Consider the following 21,588-nt stretch of genomic DNA (forward strand, 5'->3'; position numbering starts at 1 on the left):
TCATGAAACATGTAAAATACCTTCAAACAATATTTTAAAAAAAATCAGGTAAGTTATCCATTCCACGAAAAAGTGTGGATGCAGTTTACAGAATAAAGAATAATAAATTAAAAATAAAAGAATATAGAAAAATAGGACAATAACAATATTGAATAGAGAATAATTGTATGCTAAAACACATCAAAATTTGAGATCAATGAGAAAAATAAAGAAAAGAGAAAATGCTAACATTTAAAAATCAGAACGTAAAAGTCCACCAGGCAGACCCTCATGGACTTTAAACGTCTTTGTTCAAACAATATTCAAACATGTCAGTCACCCGTGAATGTTACTAATAAGGACATTGTACATTTTGAAACATAACAGAAATGGGGAATAATATAGTTGTTTTGCTACTGTCTGTAATTGTTTTGCTTGGTGCATTATATGTACATAAAGTGGAACAAAATATAGTCCAAATAAAAGACGAGTTACTTCAACACGGAAATGAAATAAAGAAAGTGAAGGAAGAATTGGAATCGATCAACAAGGCACTTACACAAGTGAAAGTAGAATTGAAATCGATGAAAAACGAACTTACACAAGTGAAAGTAGAATTGAAATCGACGAGCAAGGAACTTAAACAAGTGCAAGTAGAATTGGAATCGACTAAAATTGAACTTAAACAAGTGAAAGTAGAATTGGAATCGACTAAAAATGAACTTCAACAAGTGAAAGTAGAACTGGAATCGACGAGAAATAAACTTGCACAAGTGAAAGTAGAAGTGGAATCGACGAGAAAGGAACTTACACAGGTGAAAGTAGAATTGGAATCGACTAAAAATGAACTTAAACAAGTCAAAGTAGAACTGGAATCGACGAGAAATGAACTTAAACAAGTGAAAGTAGAACTAGATACGACGAAAGAGCAAATTAATATACTTCGTAAAGAAATGATACAAAAGGAAAATGCTCACAAGAAAGAAATAAATCAAATTAGAGCAGACGTAAATACGTTACGTGAAGAACTAAATATGATTAAAACAGGTAAATAAACACAGTTCTGAGTATATTGCATCTATATCATGATACTAGTATGGGCAAATGACCTTTTTTAAAACGCAAATTTTCTATAAATTGAAGCACAAACGTCCAAAAAAGCGCAAACGTGCCGCGCCGACTAGTAAAGATTATATAAATATTACCCTTTTTATACGTAGGGGGCATCCATTTTAACGACATATTTTATGAGTTATTGTAAAATCAATTGTAGTCCCCAAAATGAACAATATATTTGCCGATTGGTGTTAAGAAAACATTCATATTCATAAACTTATCAGAATGTATATAGGCAATAAAAGAACGATTCCATTATTAAGTTCTCCTCCGTGTGGAGATCGTTTCATTATTAGGTTATCCTTCGTGTGGAGACGGTTCCATTATCAAGTTATCCTTCTTGTGGAGATGGTTCTATTATAGAGTTATCCTTCGTGTGAAGACGGTTCCATAATTAAGTTATTCATCATGTGGAGATGGTTCCATTATTAAGTTATCCTTGTTTAAGACCTGCAGGGGTTATATAACAGGTACTCCACTGCTTCTGTACTAACCTGTTTTACCCTTCAAGCGCAATGTTTTATTCAGTAAATAACCTCATTGGTCGTGACCTCCTATTTTGTTCTAATGATTTAATGTGTCTCAATTTTTTATTTATTTGGCCTTTCTGGTACTGTCAAGCGTTTTACGTGATCTTCGTCATGTCTTGCGAAATGAATTGTCATGTATGTTAGTATCAGCTACTTATTTAAGGTTCATCATAACGTTTTAACGTATATGACCGTATTTACACCACACATTTTACTAAGTACAGAAAACCTGTACACCCGGAACAGTTTGGAAGGCATGGCAGAAACTAGTTGATTAAATTTTAAATAATTACATTAGATGAATGTTTAATTATAATACGTTATTTTGATTGACAAATAGCAATCTCGCGTCATTCTGGAATTAACATTCATTTTAAAATGATTGTAACATTCATGATGAAAAAATTTCCACGATAAAGGGCACAGGTAAATAAAAGTGGCACTTGATAGTAATCATTTTTTCATGATCATAGCGAAAAAATGCAATATTTATTATAATATTGAATTATTCTTTTAGTAACTTCATAGCTATAGGGTTGTAAAAGCGTTGATCGTGCACACATTTTTAAAATGAACCCACCCGGCACACAAAGTCATTTCAACGTTGACATTTGGTTGATATTTTTCCTGACAAAAGTTCATAGGCAGTTGCTATTAGTCCGGCTAACCGGACAAATAGTACTGAGGCTATTTGTCCGGCTAGCCGGATGAATAGTGCTGGGGCTATTTGTCCGGTTAGCCGGATGAATAGTGCTGGGGCTATTTGTCCGGTTAGCCGGATGAATAGTGCTGGGGCTATTTGTCCGGCTAGCCAGAAGAATAGTGCTAGGGCTATTTGTTGGGCTATAGTCACAATAATATTGCTAAGAATATTTGTCCGGCTAGCCTGATGAATAGTGCTGGTAATATTTGTATCAGTAGCTGCATTAAAATTGTAGTGACTTTGTTCCCCCAGCTGTTTTTTTTTTAATTTTTAATTATGTTTGGTCAAGATTTGTGTATAAATCCTTGGTCTGGTTAATAGGTGTGTAATTTATCTTCATTTCTATATCTTTTGGTGCTAACCACAAGTAACTGATCGTTAGGCAAAATATAGGACAATGAATGATAAGAGTTGAACCATGACCCTAAGGTAGAAAATGTATGTTAAATAATAAATAGAGATTTAATTATTTTAAGAATTATCACTATGACAAAGGGGATGAACATCAATGGTTTCATAGAAAAAGTCTTGCAGTAATTGTTTTCCGTTTGGTATAAAAATAAATAATTAACATCCATTTTGTAACATCCCGTGATATGTTTATTTGGTAACAACCAATGGCAGTCAGGATGGTATAAAAACATCCTGTGTTTGTCCTATTCAAACCAAGTCAAATGAGTTTTGTTAAAAAAATACTTTTTCACTTTTAAGGTCTTTGTTTGTGCTGTATTTAAACGCCTTTATCGAGGAATTCCATTAAATTTTGAATGGACATCTGGTCATGCTGATATCCAAGGAAATGACATTGCTGATTCACTGGCGAAAAAAGGAGCTAAAGAAGCTGAAAAAATTGAAGAACCATCAGAAGTAACCAGGCAGGATATAAAACGTGCAGCAAGAGAAAGTGTTTTAAGAAAATGGCAGAACCAATGGGAATCAAGTCAACGTGGCAGAAATTATTATAACTATCATCAAAAAGTTTGTCGAAAAATACCAAAAGATTTACCATCCAAATGGTCGTTTTCAATTATTACTAGTTTGAGAACAGGTTATTGTGATCTAAATGATTACAAATCCAAAATCATACCATCAACAGACAAAAATTGTTCCTGTGGAGAGCCAGAAACTGTAGAACACTACATTTTACATTGTTCTAACTATGAGGAGGCTAGAGAGAGGATGAGAACATCTATTTACTTCATAACAGGAAATATACATATGGATTTAGACACCTTACTAGGAATCGATGAAGAAGACATTAATAGAGACAATCGAAATGAGATATTGTGCCATCTGGAAAATTATTTAACGGAGTCTGGTAGATTCAAAAACACTATACAGTAAAAAACACTATAATTCTAAATCAAAATTAAGTCAAAATTTTTTAAGCAGCAGCCACCATTTCAATTAATTACATGAGTGAACATTACATATGTGAAGAAACTACAAAAGAGGAAACGTACACAAGTGTTTACAGTGTCATTTGGGACACTTACTAAAGACTAAAGAAAACAAGTGCCTATGTTATGTTTGTATGCAGCAGTCATCTGACGGCCGATATCGATGATTGAACAGACGATGACGGATGTGTTAGTTTTCATCTTCTCTTAGACTCTTACGAGTTTAATGTAATGAATATGTTGTGTTCCGGCATGGGAACTTGTGTGACAGGAACAGTAACCGACCAACAGTGTTTATGATTCCTTACAATCTCCGTATCAGCTTCCTTTATAAGGAACACCAGAGATAACATGTACAACAAATGATAATTTACTTATTTTCAGTACATTAAAATATCGCCAACCTGCTAGTAAAAGGTAAAACCAGCTTTAAATATTCAGGTCGGTCGTTGAGGGAGGTGGATGTGCCCCCCCTTTTTTTTCTTATCAGAAATAAAATATTATTGGTGTTTGAAAATGAATCGACACTTTTTCATGTTTTTAATTGTATAAACATACCTTTGTTTAGGTCTTTCTCCATTAGTTTTGCTGTTGTGTTCTTTTCCGCCATTTATACAGCTATATCGGATTTGATAAAACTGGAGGTCCTCGCTCAATTCCCTTTTAATTCCCCTTTTCCTTGCGGATTCAATTGTTTCTTGAATCCCTTTTATAGAATTCGATATTGTTTTGTACTTCATACTGTCGAATTCGCGTGTTAAGAGCTGAAAAACTGGAAAATTTATCCCCGACATTAATACCGCCGTGTTCAGTCATTATCCCAGCATTTCGGTGATCGGGTTTCACGCTGACCCCTGCTGCTGCTGCAGATAATATTACGTCATACGCGCAAGTATATGATGAATTTGTGACATGCGCATTGCAATGGCCGGACAAATAGTCTCAGCACTATTTGTCCGGCTAGCCGGACAAATAGCCACTCCGAAGTTCATAAATAAGGATTTTTCTATCGAAAATTGGAATCAATGTCGCCTTTTATTTTGTACAATATCTAATAAAATCAGGAATATTAAAAAGAAATATCAGCTCAAACTGACGTCTAACCGGGACGTTTATCAAAATCGTACAAAGTATACAAAAATAAAAAGACAATAACAATCAAAACCAAGGAGTAAAAATTATTATTCATCCAAATATATTACTAGAAATAATCTGTTATTATCCGGAAATATTTAAAACATAGATAAACAACAGCATGTGAAAGAGCGGCAACTTACAGCTGATACACGAGGATTAGCACACCCAGAACTATCACGTGACATGATGCTGATAAATGTATAACCGCAGGCGACAGCGATCATCAAGTGTGAGACAAACACAGGGGATTGTACAATTTACCTGAACAATATTGAGGAGATATAAGTGTTTCTTTTAATTATTATCAGTTGCTGTCTTTAAATACTTGAGTGAGGTTAATATTTGGAAATTATAATGAGCAAACGTGAAGTGTTTTGAAAACCTCGCCATATTGCATATTGTAGAGATATCATTACTGACTTCAGTGTGTCCATCGTCCATGCATTTTGTTGTCATTCCAATATGACTACAACTCTAAATAAATATGTACTTTAATCTTGGAACAGCATACTCAGCTTACATACAGTTATTTAGTTCTTTACTACTGATTTGTTACTGAAAAGGAACTTTTGAGAAGTTAGATTATCAGCTCCCACTTTAATTTTAATCCGTCATACATAATCATATTATTATAATTATTTTCATCTATGCTCTGAAATTCTTAATGATTTCTTTTTATTTTTCACTCGAATTTTACAAATATGAAATATTGCATGGCGATAATGATCGCTGTTTTTCTTATTTTTGTACAGATTTAAGGGACAGAGTTTTAGGAAAATTTGATCAAGAGAAAAATGAAGAGGAAGGATTTAGGCATGGAGGTAAAAGATGTCGAGGTACGTTTTTATTTATTTTATTTTTAACATTTTTAATTATCAATATTCAGTATGTAAGTTAAGGCAATAGGTAAACAATTAGCTTGTCCGGCGATTTTTAAAAGAAATTGTATACACGTAGAACTTATCAAAAGATAATGAAAAGTCAACGATATGATTTCCGAGTTGCAGACATTTGAAAATGATAAGGAAACAACATAAGGTATGTAGACATAACGTCAAAGGAGTAGGTCCGGTAAGGGCCGATTTAACCTCAAATTCCAGGTTCATCTAACGAAAGTTTTTGGACACTTTTTAAACACTTAATTGTTTATTTCAATTGATTTGATTAGTTAATGAAATATTTTAACTGATTTAATCATTAAAAACGCTATGATTCGAGCTTGAATATTAAAACTCTATCAAATATGCCAAAAAATGTCACTTTTCAGATGTTTTTTGTCAAAATAAAAATCAAATACAACTTACATTTCAATAGTATGAATGAACACGAATGCGGCCACTTTCATTTTAGACGGAAATCGTCTAAAAATTTATCAAAATGCTAAAATTTTGAAGATTTCAGTAATTTAGCATGACTTGCTAGAACGCGAAATTTGTGCATTGTATTGTCAAAAACAGCTCATATTTATGTAGCAGAAGCATAGTACTTTCCAAAGTATAGCTTAAAGATTACATTTTCACAATTTTCTAAAACTGCTATATGTTGGGGCCAAAAAAGTGGTCTTACTGAACCTACTCATTTAAACCAATAATAAGAAAATTTAAGCCTTACTTATTCTGACGTTGAAACCAAACCTACAAGTTTTCTATAAAAATCAAATGTTTTTAAGGTATTATTTTCCTTTCTTTTGATATATAATTTTCATGGGGTTACCGACCTCCGTTGTCATATATATATCAGCCGTTGAAAGGGAATAGCTGACGGAAAAAGAGAAAAAAAAATCATGACGTCGCCGAAAGGATTACGCAACGTCAAGGCTATATCAGCAGAATTGTAAAGACAATGACTACTTCATTATAATTTGTTTGGATGTATTTATAACATATTTCTGGAATCATTAAAAACAACAATAAACTTTTATTCCCCGATAGTTGCAGAAGGTCATGCATATAAAATATTTAAAATTATGTTTCAATGGCACGAGAACGCAAAACAAACATGAACACATACTTCGATCCAATAGTACTGGTCATTTGCAAACTTAAATGTTGTGTTTGATATGACACGAAAGGACATGTGGGATAAATGTAAATAAAGGCAACAGTGATATACCGCTGTTCAAAACTCATAAATTCATGGACACAAAACAAAATCGGGGTAACAAACTAAAACCGAGGGAAACGCATCAGATATAAGAGGAAAACAACGACACAAAACTAAAATGTAACACACACAGAAACGGACCAAGCATCACACAAAATACCACGAGAATAACAAATATAACATCAAAACCAAATACATGAATTTAGGATAGACAAATACCGTGACACGTCTTATCGCTATGTGAATTTACAATAAAAAATAAGAGAAAACAAACGACGCAACGTTAAAATGTAACACACACAGAAACGAACCATAATATAACAATGGCCATATTCCTGACTTGGTACAGGACATTTGTAAAGCAAAAATGGTGGGTTGAACCTGGTTTTATTGCATGCCAAACCTCCCTCTTTTCTGGCTATGTGAAATATAACATCAAAATGACAACACAACACCACAGGACTACAACATAAATGAATTGGAGAACACAATTGACAAAGAAACACACGAATAACAGCCAACAAAAGGCAACAAGTTCAAAATTTTAATACGCGGGGTATATTATAGGCAAAAGCAAAGCAAAAAAGAATATTTTAAAGTTTGATGCATAGTATCCCTACTTTTTTCCTTTTGTTGCTTTTGTTCCATTATTATAGCGAGGACAGTGCATACATGTAAATATTTAAAAACAAATGTATATAAATTTCAACTTATTAACTTTTGGTTTTTTGTTACTCGGCTTCACCGCGGTTGACAGTGTTTTCTTTGGGTTTTATTCCATTCGTTGCCTTTGTTCCATTATTATAGTGAGGACAGTACATAGATGTGAATATTCAAAAACAGATGTATACAAATTCCAACTTATTAACTTTTGGTGGTTTTTTTTTGTTACTCGGCTTCACCGCGGTTGACAATGTTTTCTTGGGGTACCAATCTGCTCTATCCCCCACTCAGTTATGTGTTATTTATATATTATAGTGTTCAACAAGGACTTTGAACACACATTATATGACGTTCTGATAAATGTATCCAGTCTAGATTTTGTGAACTGTAATGATCAAGCAAACAATGTACTAAATAGAAAAGCTGCATGTGATTTTGAAGAACCGACTTTGAAGGAGTTTTAACGTATTAATCATATGTTGCAGCGATTGGAAATTGCAACGGCATTATGTGTCTCGTAATTTATGCCACAATATTCTTGTTCGTACTTAGAATGTTTTGCAAAATTTCATTTATTGCAAAAAAATAAGAAGAAATACGTAAAAAAATAAAAAAAACTCTATTTCTAAATTTTTATAGCAGCATTTGCACATGTAGACAAACAGTATCAACCGAAAAAGAAATTACGGTAGTTCCGAAATTTTGCGCATTTTAAAATGAATTGATTGATGGAGGGAGAAATTTCTAATTCTTAAGTATAATATATGTTCTTTGCTAATTATTTTATTTTTGAAGTGGCGGTAAGTATTAATTTTCATGCATCGGATCTCTATTTTTCCCATGCCGTATTTTCGTGCTGGAAAAGCAACGTGTAACATTTAAATTTGATTTTCGTTCATTTGAAAGATATATTTACTTCCTGTTTGTCCTTGTACAAGGCCCAATCCCCATTTTCGATTCACGTTCAAGTTTATTGTCCCTTCAAAAGAGTAGGTTCAATAAGACCCAATTTTGCTCCTAAAATATAGCAGTTTTGCAAAATTGTGAAAATGTAATCTTATAGCTTTTAATTGGAAAGTAGAATGCTTCTGCTCCACAAATATGGGCTGTTTTTGACAATACCATGCACATATATCGGGTACTAATATAATTAAAAGAGGGACGAAAGATACCAAAGGGACAGTCAAACTCATAAATCTAAAACAAACTGACAACGCCAAGGCTAAAAATGAAAAAGACAAACAGAAAAACAATAGTACACATGACACAACATAGAAAACTAAGGAATAAACAACACGAAACCCACCAATAACTAGGGGTGATATCATGTGCTCCGGAAGGGTTAGCAGATCCTGCTCCACATGTGGCACCCGTCGTGTTGCTTATAAGACATGCTAAATTACTGAAATTTTCACAATTTTAGACGGTTTCCGTCTTAAATAAAAGTGGCTGCATTCGTGTTTATTCATAATTTTTATAGTATAACTAATCGCCTTATTGGAATATCAAAAATAAGACAACGCGTGACCGATACAACGAGGAAAGGTGTATTTTTGTACAGCCCAGGTGGTCGGGTGGTCTAGCGGGACGGCTGCAGTGCAGGCGATTTGGTGTCACGATATCACAGTAGCATGGGTTCGAATCCCTGCGAGGGAAGAACAAAAAATTTGCAAAGGCAAATTTACAGATCTAACATTGTTTGGTTGATGTCACCAGCCCAGTAGTCAGCACTTCGGTGTTGACATGAATATCAATTATATTGTCATTTTTATAAATTTTCTGTTTACAAAACTTTGAATTATTCGAAAAACTAAGGATTTTCTTACCCCAGGAGTAGATTACCTTAGCCGTATTTGGCACAACTTTTTGGAATTTTGGATCCTCAAAGCTCTTCAACTTTGTATTTGTTTGGCTTTTTAACTATTTTGATCTGAGCGTCACTGATGAGTCTTATGTAGACGAAACGCGCGTCTGGCGTATAAATTATAATCCTGGTACTTTTGATAACTATTTACACCACTGGGTCGATGCCACTGCTGGTGGACGTTTCGTCCCCGAGGGTATCACCAGCCCAGTAGTCAGCACTTCGGTGTTGACATGAATATCAATTATATGGTCATTTTTATAAATTTTCTGTTTACAAAACTTTGAATTATTCGAAAAACTAAGGATTTTCTTACCCCAGGAGTAGATTACCTTAGCCGTATTTGGCACAACTTTTTGGAATTTTGGATCCTCAAAGCTCTTCAACTTTGTATTTGTTTGGCTTTTTCACTATTTTGATCTGAGCGTCACTGATGAGTCTTATGTAGACGAAACGCGCGTCTGGCGTATAAATTATAATCCTGGTACTTTTGATAACTATTTACACCACTGGGACGATGCCACTGCTGGTGGACGTGTTTTTGATATTCTTATCAACATACATTTCGTTTTCACGTCTCATATCAACATTCCCGATTTTCAAGTAAAGTCTCTGATCTGTGACAATTACCAGCGTATAGTAAGTTAATGTATGGACAGCTACCTAAAGGTATAAACAAAGTACTTCCGAGACCCATGTTTGTATTTTTTAACAGTTTTGAAGAAACTTTATGATAAAAAAAGTTCTTGAAGCATTAATGTTGGTCAGCTAGTAAACCCAGCTGATCCCAACTCAATCACTCTCCGACCATCATGAAATGCCAAGTTTCTTTCATTTTCTTGGGAGAAAGCACTGTTTAACTGTTACAAGATATTTCATTTTACATACTTCAATTTTCGTTACATTTTGATGAGATGCATTTAATACTCTTCCACCAAATTGACCATTATTCCGACAGATCGGAGTTTATTCCGACATCTTGAAATTATTTTTTCGGGTGTACGGAAGATAACTCACACAGCAACAAACGTCGAATTCCGCTAGAGGCGTTCATTTACGTACCTCTCACCTAAAGTTGCATTTGTTGTTTGTGTGGATACTGTATGAACTTTGTGATTTCTGTTGATTTATATACTTTATATGGGCCCTTACCTTATGAATATAGACATTTGAGTTTATTTGTATACCTATTTTTTTATGCATATCAAATTTAAAACATAAACTGCAATCAATAAGACGGGTGTCATTATTACAATATACCCTGATGCTCCAAATTCGTGACTTTGTAACAATAGATCCTGGTGCTCGTAATAGGTGGCATTTGTACAAAAGTTCCTGGTGCTCGAGATAGGTTGCATTTTATTAATACATCCTGATGCTTTAGATGGGTGGCATTATAACAATTATTCCTAGTGCTCGTAATAGGCGGCATTGTTACAATAAAACCTCGTGATCGTGATGGGTGGCATTGTTACAATAAATTCTTAATTATGCTTGGAATAGGTGGCATTTGTAATAAAAGAACCTGGTGCTCGAGATAGGTGGCATTGTGTGTGATTTTGTAATTTACCTCTTGTTTCACATGTCAATGTGACGGAATGTTTTTGAAATAAAGCATATTGTATTGTATTGTATTGCTACATGTACAGTAGCAAAAAATCGTAAAACGGATCCGCGTTTATGTAAACCAGTAAATTAATTTAAAAACGTTCAAAGTAGTTGTTAATTTATGCTTACCTAATGTTATTCGTGTTTTTTTTTAGGAAAACACAAACATCATAAACATCATAAACATAACAGACGCTGAATCAAAGAAGGGATATGCAATAGAAATGGCCAGAGGGGTTCAGAGACTACAATTCATTTTCACGAAAAAATTAAGAATAAACTCACAGATTGTTTGTATTTATTTGCCAGATCACATATTGGCCATATGAGCTTTTGTCATAACCTATTAAAGATCAAATCTTGCTGATGTCCCCTGTCGAGTCAAGCGGCTTCAATATTGTTTGTGGTGACTAAGTATTTCAGATATCAGGAGATGTGGTATGATTGCCAATGAGACAGTTATCCATCAGAGTTCATTGATGTGGAGGTCACTTAACGGTTTTCAAAAATAAGCAAACACCACAACGTATTGTCCGCAAAAGAATACACGGACAAAATTTGTTTTAAACAATTAAAACGAAAAACAACCCGCCTATTTTTGTCATGACAAATAAATATGACAGATGAACCAACAAGAAGTCATAAATTGCTTATTTCAACTTGAAACACTGTTGTGTTAATGTTACGTTTCAAACTGTATTCAACGAAAAAATCAACGTCGATACAATGTTGAAAATATTACGTTTTTTACGTCAGATATTAAACGTTGTTCTAATTTTCAAAATCATCAGTTAATTCAACATCTTTTCAACGTTATAGATCAACGTTGAAATGCTGCTGGAAAACGCTACCGCGCTTCATTCAAAATGTTTTCTGTCAACCTTTTACATCCCAATGAATTTACAAAAAGAAGCATTTAATTCTTAAATGCATTTTGTGTTTTCAGAAAATTATACACTTTTCTAGATTTTTCATTTTAATTTTTTTTTCATTCCTGCATAAAGAGTCTATAAACGGAGCATACTATCGCTCCAACGACAATAAGAGTCAAAATTTCAATCTAGAGTTTTTCGTATCAGCACACTTCAATCAGATATGCCGTCAAGCTTATACACATGTATATAAAATCAGATATGTTATTTTGAGTGATTTACCTTCATCTAAAATGCCCTAGTTATATACAAATGCATATAGTACATAAACTTATTGCAGTATGTCATCTCAATCTTTCCATCAACAAGCTTTACACATTTAGAATATCAATATTTCCTTACAATGCTTAGATAAGATAATTCTGGTAAATATATTTAGTATGGTTCCTTTATCTTACTTACAAAACATTACTTTTTATCAGAACAGTTTTCCATGTTCGTTCAACTCAACAGCAAAATCACGCATTAATGACTAAAATATCAATCAGTACAAATCAAACATCCAATGAATTTAGTGTAAAGACTCTTTTTTATTAAAAAAAGAGTCAACGTGTACATTTCCAAAATACAGATATCAACGGATTGTAGATTCATGAATGTGCATATGTATATAACGAAATGTTTAGAAATATAAAAATTTACTGATAACAACATCAATCTTACTACCATAATACCAATAAAACAATATTCAGATATAAAATTACAGTGTTGTCTTGATAACCTTTAAGAATAAAATAGAAGATAAGGTATGATTGCCAATGAGACAACTATCCACAAAAGACCAAAAAGACAAAACATTAACAACTATAGGTCACCGTACGGCCTTCAACAATGAGCATCGTTGTTTTCCTCTTATAGTTGATGTGTCTACCTCTGTTTTTGTTTGTAAACCGGATTTGTTTTCTCTCAATCGATTTATTTTTCCGAATAGCGGTAAACTACTGTTGCCTTTATTTAAAGGATCGATAAGTTTATCCGGATCGTTGAATATTGAATGATAACTGTCATATTCCTGACTTAGTTAAATGGGTTTTCCTATCACAATTTTTATGATTAAATGTAACATTTTTACAGGGTTTTTACTGTTATCTTCAGTCCTTTAGTCCATAAGCTTTCATTTGATACTCAAACGTAAAATCACAAAAATACTGAACTCCGAGGAAAATTCAAAACGGAAAGTCTCTAATCAAATGCAAAATCAAATGAAAAAGCACATCAAACGAATGGACAACAACTGTTATATTCCTGACTTTGTAAAGGCATTATAAAATATAGAAAATGGTTGATTGATTTATAGCGCCGAATCACCTGTATGCCAGTCGTAACAAATTCCGTTACATTTGAAACGATGCGTGAACAACAAAGACATGATAGACAAATAGTCAAAATATGGGTACAGCAGTCATCACTGTGTCACAATCTCAAACCAAACAAATATTTAACAAAAAAGCACAAAAAGCATATATGATTACTTTTTAAAATCAAATGTAAAAACCACATAGGGAGAAATATAAAATAATTTTGTCGTTTAAAGTATTTTCAAAAAATTATAATTTCATATCGGGAATGGTGGTATTGAGGGTTAAAAAACAGAAGTTATGTTAGAACATATCTCTGAAACAGACTGAGATTTAAAATTATCCAGATGTTTCTCAGAATTTTTAAGAATCCACAGATGGTTAATACCACTACGCGAGTAAAATTATTTTGTCGTTCAAACTAAAACTACCCAAATATATATCTTATTTATATAGGAAAAGGAACTAAAAAAACAAATATGCTCTACTTTCTTGTATGATCGTTTCAATGATAACTGGTTCTTTACCTATTCTTTAAAATCAAATTAACATTTCCATAATATTTAAAATCTAAATGTTAGCAAAATTTCTAATATATAATGCAAGATATCAGTGTCAATTAACATCTGGCGCTTCTCTTTTGAGATAATTACGATGGAATATACGTACAAATGCATGATATTCAAATTGTTCAATTACTGTTTCCGTGGCATATACAACTTTATATAATAACTAATCCAGGAAGCCAGGAAACCAAAAGCAGATATAATATTCAACAACAAACTGCAACTTCTTTATTACAGGATTCTGACTTGGAACACACACATACTGAATGCATCAGGGGAAAAAAACACAAACTGGGACAGTGGTATAAAATCCGAACATAGAAAACAAATATGAAAGTGATTCGAAAAGGGCTTTGCTCATCACAAAAGCAACTACGAAACCACTTAAGAAACACATATCTGTAAGTTCTAGCAGTTACTGATAGCTACTTCAAAGCCAATAACAACACTTATAAAAAGGAACATGATTCTAAGACCAAAATATTAGTTACTAGCATGCATTTGAGACGGATGTTACGTTTTCAATACTCATGAATATATGCCCCGATTGTTAGTTTACTTTCATAAGGAGCAACCTCAATTATTTACATATTCCCTTGACCTTACTAACGGTGTTTCCTTTCGTAAGGTTATGCTATGTTGTTTTTTTCTTTTTTGACCCAATTCTGTGAAAGATTAAAACGACAGTACAATTCATTTTTATACCGATTATATATAGTTTCTTTTTTTAATTATTAGCCGCTATAAAAATTGACTAACTATTCTTCTCACTAATAACTGTTTAAAAATATTGACTATGTTAAACGCCTATACCCCACGACCATGAAATAATGGATACCGCAGATAAAATTAAGTCTGCATAATATCTTGACCTAAAATATACATTGAGGGTTGGTCGAGAGAAAAACTTTACGACAGACAAGTTGATATTAATTTCTCCTGCATAATACTCTATGTATATGTAGCAACATTCCAGCAGCGCCTGTTAATAAAATATACATCCCCGAGTTGATAAGATATTCCAGAGCTTTCGTTGCCTATCATGATTGTATTGAAAGATTACAATGAAGCTACAAAACAAAGGGTTTCAATTGTTAAATTTGAAGGTATTTTCTCGAATGCTTTGTGGATGTCATCCCGGGTTGGTTGTCTATTACAAATTCGAGCTCTTCTCTTGATTGTGACATCACCGAGTCATTGCAAGGATTCGTGGTGGGTTTTCGTAAGTTTTGATGTGGTGTGATGTGGACTTATATTCGTCTTTTCGTTTTACTTAATAGTTTTTTTAAAAGAGGATATGTCAAAGAAAACCGGGCAGAACTTGGAAATTTTTTTCACCAACCTTTTTGAGATAAATAGGTTTTTGTATTGTATGCACCTTGTTTTGTTGGGAAATACTCTCTTGTTATATTGCGCCCTCTTTCTTTTAATGATTTTTGAAATGGATATTGTTAAGATGATTGATTTTATATTTTTGACACATTGTTTTTTATAATTGACACATCATTCTATATGTCACTGGCCAAGACCTTAAATCCTCACACCTCATGATATGCATTTCTTAGCATAAATATCGTATGGAAACATCAAAGTTATTTCACTCTTCATCTCGTCATGAGTAGAATTTAAACAAAATCGCCATCAACTGGTACTTCTGTCACAGTACTGATCAGGAATAAATTCAGTATCATTGATAAAATGAGAGTTCCGTTCAAAATTATAACATAAATGTGTCTTTTCAATAAAAAAAATAACCATGATTGGGATAATCAGCAACTACATCAACTATGCATCTCATCCCAGCTTCAAAATTATGGGTTTCCTTTAATTCTCATTTACGTCATTAAATGGGTTATTATTTTAGTATACGTTCCATTCATGTAAAATGACAATTTGACGATTCAAATATTTGCTATTGATTGTTGAACTGCATTTCTAATGCACCAATTTTAGGTTTCCTAGTTCAGAATGATTTTAGCACCTCTTTTTTAATATTATCACCACCAATGCGATCTTATTTTGCACAGTGACATGATAAAAGTACCAAAAAGAAGTTGTTGAATTGAAGTTATAAATGCTTCGTATATGATAAAAAGATATCTTTATCTAAATATTATTGAATGTTTATCAGTCTACGCCATATTTAGTTATTTAAGATATCACTCTCATGTATTTATATTAAGGAAAATTACAAAAGCATTTGTTTAATTTTATCAAGTATATTATTTCAAGATAATACTTCATAATTCAATTGAATATTTTTTTTCCCAAAATGCTTCAGAAATATAAAGACTATAGTAAGAAACCAGAGAATGTGCTCCCATCGTGATGAATGAAGAAAGGATGCACTCCCCATATATCATGCTTGACGAGTTTTACTTTATTTTCCTTTTTTAGTTTTACAATAATGCTGTTTGTTGCAGTATTACCTATTATAGACGAAGCACATGTATACATAAACATTGCAGTCTGTTCATTTACTTTAAGTGCCAATTCTAATGTTGATCCCCTTCTTGTAAATATTGTAGATGTGAAATAGTATGTTCCTGCTATTGGGGCCGTAAAAACACCAGTGTCGGCGTTATAAGAGTTACCATCGTTAGAAATCACTTTATCAAATATCACCGTATGCCAAGGTTTAATATCTTTAATAGAGGTTCCAAGTCTCGCAGAGAACGATATGCCATTGTGTTTGTTGCATTCTGTAAAATAATGACACATAAGAAAATATACTGAATTTCTAAAAATAATTCAATTATCTTAGGGAAATCGCAGAAATGTTGATATTTTGTTTTTTTCGGAAAATGAATTTTGGTTTATCAGGAGATTATTATGGAAATGTGTTATACGTGGTTAATTGTTGGTTAAAGACATGGCTTATCCACCAAGACAAATGCTTTCATTGCTAGACAATTGTCAGAGTCCATTTTGTTATTGGTGCCGGAAATTGTTGAAGAGGATGTAACATTTTTTTCTTGATAGATTGAACGTGTCAACACCTAACAATAATTGTCTTGAAACTGTTAGATGTAAAGAGAAAGAGACACATGAGGGATAATTCGGTAGGGGGACCGTCCTTCACTAGAACATGGTTACATGTCATTGTTGCTCGATAGGTATTCACGTTCAACAATTACAAGTTGTGATAAGTTTACTTCTATAAAAATATATCATAAGTGTCCATTGGCAAATATTTTATGCATGTTAGGGACAAAAATCAATTTTTCAATTAACTTGTAAAATATGTTGTAATAATTAATGCTCTTGATAAAAACTGATGAAGGTACCAGACTAGCAACTTGATTTGCTATTGATGATTTCGTCTTAATATATATAACGCAACAATGACATTTGCATCAAAACAGTACGGAATCCTAATCAAATACGAAGTCAAAGACCATTTACAGCACATTTCAGCGAGTATGAAGCTACAGGTAGATTCTTTGGTTAGCTTCCTTGCTAGCTCAACCATGAAATGATTATTACCTTAAAATTGGGAGGAGCATAGCACCAATTCATCATCCAATGAAAACACTCATATCAATGGCCTGTTTATAATTTGTATGTTTCATGCAAACAGGTTTACCTAAACAACTTTGCAAATTAAATGTTATTTCATAAAAAATTAAAAAAATCTTTGTATTACAATAAATTAGAAGCAGAGTTACGGTTTATGTTTTGTTCAAGGATGATAACATTTAGTGTTGTTTCAATGCTAAACAAATGGAAATTTTATAGAAAATCCACAGCGTTCCCCTTGTACTCTCATAGTTGGCAATTTGGTGTTTGATAGATGGAGGATTGCAAGCAGTGCTAGCAATGATTTCCTTAAAAACAAGTTTATAAAGTTATTAGATATTGGTTTAAACAAATGTAAATATGGATCAATTTAAGTACACTTTCCAGGGTGCGCTCGACTTTTGTGATTTTTTTAAGTAAAAGGTTGTTTAGGACTTTTATAAACAAAGTCAATTAACGCTAGCACATCATAGAAAATCAAGTGAGTAATCTCTATCATTGACTGTCCCTCTGGTATCTTTTGTCCCTCTTTTCTATGCAATGAAACTATAACTAATAATGCTCGAAGTTTCCCCTTTAATTTGTATATGTTCAAAATAGCCCATCTTTATTATTCATTATTTTTGCTGTTTTTATATTATTGGAAGTTTGATAATTCGTAATTCAAAGGCAACAGATCTAGAAGGGGTCATAAACCTTATATATACGCCGTTATTGTAACCATTGTAAAGTACATAAACATACATGGATTTATAAATGAACTGAGTAATTGATTGAAATAAAATTGGCGAATCAAACACACCTTCAACATGCTTTTGAATTTGCTTATAATTTTAAATAAATCATTTAAATTTAGATTGAAAACTTATTTTCAAAGACTTGTAAAACTAGTTTTACAATGTTTATATTCTGTCACTAGTTCTGATTGGTTCTCTGTTTAACTATTGACTCCACCCAAAGGCTTGTTTACCTTACCTAATAATCATTTCATGATTGAGCTAGCAAGGAAGCTAACCAAAGAATCTACATATAGCTTCATACTCGCTGAAATGTGCTGTAAAACTGATAATTTATTAAGCTGTTTTGTAATGTAGACTGCGTGTGTTACCTTTTTTACTGTCCTTTAATGTGTTTACGTAACTGTTGTTAGTTTCTGTGAGTAGCTTTATAGTTTCGTTGTGTAACTTCGAAACAATTTCGTTCGTTTGATCTATTTCCTTCCTGTATGCACTTTCTTTCTCAATCATTTCGTTAAGATGTCCTTTAACTTGGTTACTAATCGATTTCATTTCTTTATTGACTTTCTTCATTTCATTCTTGTGATGGATTTCTGCGTTAATGAACTCCTTTTTTATTTGAACAATTCTTTGTTCAACATTGTATCCATAGAATGCACTCAACAAAACTAATCCAGACAGTAGCAAAATAGTTAGATAATTCTCCATTACACACATATTTAAAAGCACAATATGTTTATACCAGTAATGACATGGGTGAGTGACTTATTATTTACACACGTTTATGTATATATGTTTAAATATAGTGCTTGGTTGGAGGGTCTTATACCTTTCTTACTTGTATTTATTTTTTAATTTTTTTTTCTCTTTTTTCATTTTTAGAAATTTTCATAATTTTTAAATTTTCTACCATTTCCGAACTCTTTATTCCCGCATTATTCTGCATAAGTAATGTTTGATCCGCCTGACAAAACTACTACAACAATGTGATTGAATCGCAGTTTTTGAAAATTATAAAAATAACAACTTGTGTGTGGAGATTGTAGATTATAATTCCACCAGAAGGGATACAGTTTTTTTTACAGAGAGTATTTGGTAAACTAAAAGAAATAAAAATACAATATTTTGCAATATGTACGAAAGAAATATATGAATGTTCAATGCAATAATATTATCAAGTCAAAAACGAAAGTAGAATTATCAGTTCAATTCAAAGAAATAAACAATTACAGTTCGTATTGATTGAATAAACGTGTAATTTTTGTTAACGGAATTAACGGCATATACATGCAGGACTAAAATCTATGGTGGGCTCCAATTCTATGGTTGACTCTATAGTATATATGACGTCATGCCATTCCAAATCTATGGCAGATTTTTTACAATCCTAATCTTCTTGTAGTTTCCTAATTTATGGCGGATTTTTATTGTTTCCTAATCTATGGCATTTTTTTAAGTAAATAGAAAACAATGCAATACATTTTTGGCCAATGACTTGTCTTAAGAAAGACGAAACATACGACAACGGGAACATGACCTATAAACATTTGTGAAATAAACATTCTATAATGATCAACCAAAAAAGTCATAAATTATAAATTCATAAACCTTAGTACAGACTTCAAGATGAAATGATGTGCTCTATAAAAAAAACTCAGTTCTAATCTGTGCATGGTATCTGTTTAACCCATTCATTAAACCACACCCCGTATAGCCCCGATATAAATGAATCATGAAGTTAATGCGTTCGAAGCGATAATCAGGACAACATTTGGGATGACAACAATTTCGATTGCCTCTCTAGAACTTATACGATTAAATATAAATATGTCAATGTGCATGATAGTTTATTTATTTGATTATACAGTTGTTGTAAGTTTTAGATATTGCATAGAACGTTTCATAAAACTGTTCGATGCAAAACGCACAGACATGGCGCAATTTCATACGTTTTATGAGATTAACAATGCTGAATATCTTTTCGTACATACACATTTGCGTATTTTAAAATACCTTAGGCAATAGTAAATAGCTATACGTTGCATTACTGTGTGCCTTCAAATGTTCCGTAGAACTTCGAGTAAACGCAATAGCATACGTAATAAGTTTTCTTTTACTGTATTGTTCGTTCAACCAAATGTGTCTCGTTCGTTGTGCGTTTTTAAATAATCATTGTACAGTTCGTTGACAAAAACCTTCACAAATCACTTTCTTGTCAAGGTATTCGAGATGGTTTTGACGACTCTTTTTCTGTATTTTATTGTAAATGTTTATCTGTTAACTTAGTCAAATTAGTTGAACTTAAAATATCAGTCATACAAAGCCAAAATTTCAATGTTTAACCAACTTACATCAGATAGGAATGTTTCTATTGAAAATTGAGACTTTCAACATTATTCTAGATGAAATGAACAGTTAATAAATATATTCCAGAGAAAGTATAGTACAGTCAATAAAACTTTAATTGCTTACTTGTCACAATTTAAGGCTCTTCCAAATACCGATGTTTGTCCACATTCGCCTAGACGAAAGCAGACATAGGATCTCGTTGAACTTAGTTTGCCGGATGACTTACATGGCATTCCAATTGCTTTATTTAAGTTCTTTTCTCCTTTTATTTTTACATCTAAAGCTTTGAGGAAGTGGTGTGATGGCCAGTGAGACAACTTTACACCTAAGTTTAAATGAAATGGGTGTATTTATAAAACAATTATTATAGTCCAATGTACAACATTTCACAATGAGGAAAACCTATACCATCTGATAAAAAAGGCGCCGATATAAAAAAAAAAACAACAACAAAACAACAACATGTGAAATAATTAAAAAAAGGAAACTAACGGTTATATATTGATAACTTAAAAGTTATGTATTTAACAATATATGACAGATCCGTATAACCAATGTACTACAGGCTCCTGATGTTGGACCGACACACGAAAAAAATGCGGCGGGATTTAACAAATGAGCACTCAATTCTCTTTTTTACACAGGACACTCGCATAACAGCACAATATGATAAAAAAAAAACCCTGTACAGTTGCAATTAGCTCAACTCAATATGTTCGTACAAGGCACAAAAACCATATGCATAAAATATCGAAAAAGGGGTTACGTAATAAAATAACTGATTGTTATTTCAAAGCCAATTACAAATAGGAGATAAATCATGTATCTAAAGTATTCGTCAGTATATATCCAACGGTTTTAGGTCAAGACGTAACAAAATTCATGAACTTGTGCAATGCCATAATAGTTATAAGTCAACAGTATTAAGAGAATGTAGGATCTTATGAATTCTCATCAGTATGCTTATATTGTACTAATGTAAAGTGATGTTTTAATTTAACAGGTACAGCAAAACTTTCTACATTGTAGCCAAATTCTATTTTTTTTTAATTTTATTTTATGAAAAAATGAAAGGGTGACTGGG

At 32.5% G+C, this 21,588-nt stretch overlaps 2 protein-coding genes across 2 annotated transcripts; one reads left to right on the forward strand and one right to left on the reverse strand.

Annotated features, from left to right (window-relative positions):
• The first annotated feature begins 309 nt into the window (after positions 1–309).
• On the forward strand, positions 310–11,456 carry LOC134693131 (uncharacterized protein MCAP_0864-like). Its single transcript, XM_063553837.1, has 3 exons — positions 310–1,026; positions 5,618–5,701; positions 11,259–11,456. Exons 1-3 carry the CDS (start codon positions 369–371, stop codon positions 11,300–11,302), a joined length of 786 nt encoding a protein of 261 aa, XP_063409907.1. The 5' UTR covers positions 310–368; the 3' UTR covers positions 11,303–11,456.
• Positions 11,457–16,191: 4,735 nt separating this feature from the next.
• LOC134692315 (heavy metal-binding protein HIP-like) lies at positions 16,192–18,872 on the reverse strand. The gene is made up of 2 exons (XM_063552764.1): positions 18,527–18,872; positions 16,192–16,601 (listed from the first exon to the last, which is right to left on the reverse strand). The coding sequence occupies exons 1-2, from the start codon at positions 18,870–18,872 to the stop codon at positions 16,192–16,194; spliced, it is 756 nt and encodes a 251-aa protein (XP_063408834.1).
• Positions 18,873–21,588: the final 2,716 nt, after the last annotated feature.

The sequence above is a fragment of the Mytilus trossulus genome, chromosome 12 (genome assembly GCF_036588685.1).
Source record: "Mytilus trossulus isolate FHL-02 chromosome 12, PNRI_Mtr1.1.1.hap1, whole genome shotgun sequence".
Classification (NCBI taxonomy): domain Eukaryota; kingdom Metazoa; phylum Mollusca; class Bivalvia; order Mytilida; family Mytilidae; genus Mytilus; species Mytilus trossulus.

Coding starts and splice junctions, on each gene's coding strand:
- LOC134693131 (XM_063553837.1), top strand. CDS start 369: ATGGGGAATAATATAGTTGTTTTGCTACTGTCTGTAATTGTTTTGCTT. Junction 1,027..5,617: donor ACTAAATATGATTAAAACAG/GTAAATAAACAC, acceptor ATTTTTGTACAG/ATTTAAGGGACAGAGTTTTA. Junction 5,702..11,258: donor TGGAGGTAAAAGATGTCGAG/GTACGTTTTTAT, acceptor GTTTTTTTTTAG/GAAAACACAAACATCATAAA.
- LOC134692315 (XM_063552764.1), bottom strand. CDS start 18,872: ATGTGTGTAATGGAGAATTATCTAACTATTTTGCTACTGTCTGGATTA. Junction 16,602..18,526: donor ATTAAAGGACAGTAAAAAAG/GTAACACACGCA, acceptor ATTATTTTACAG/AATGCAACAAACACAATGGC.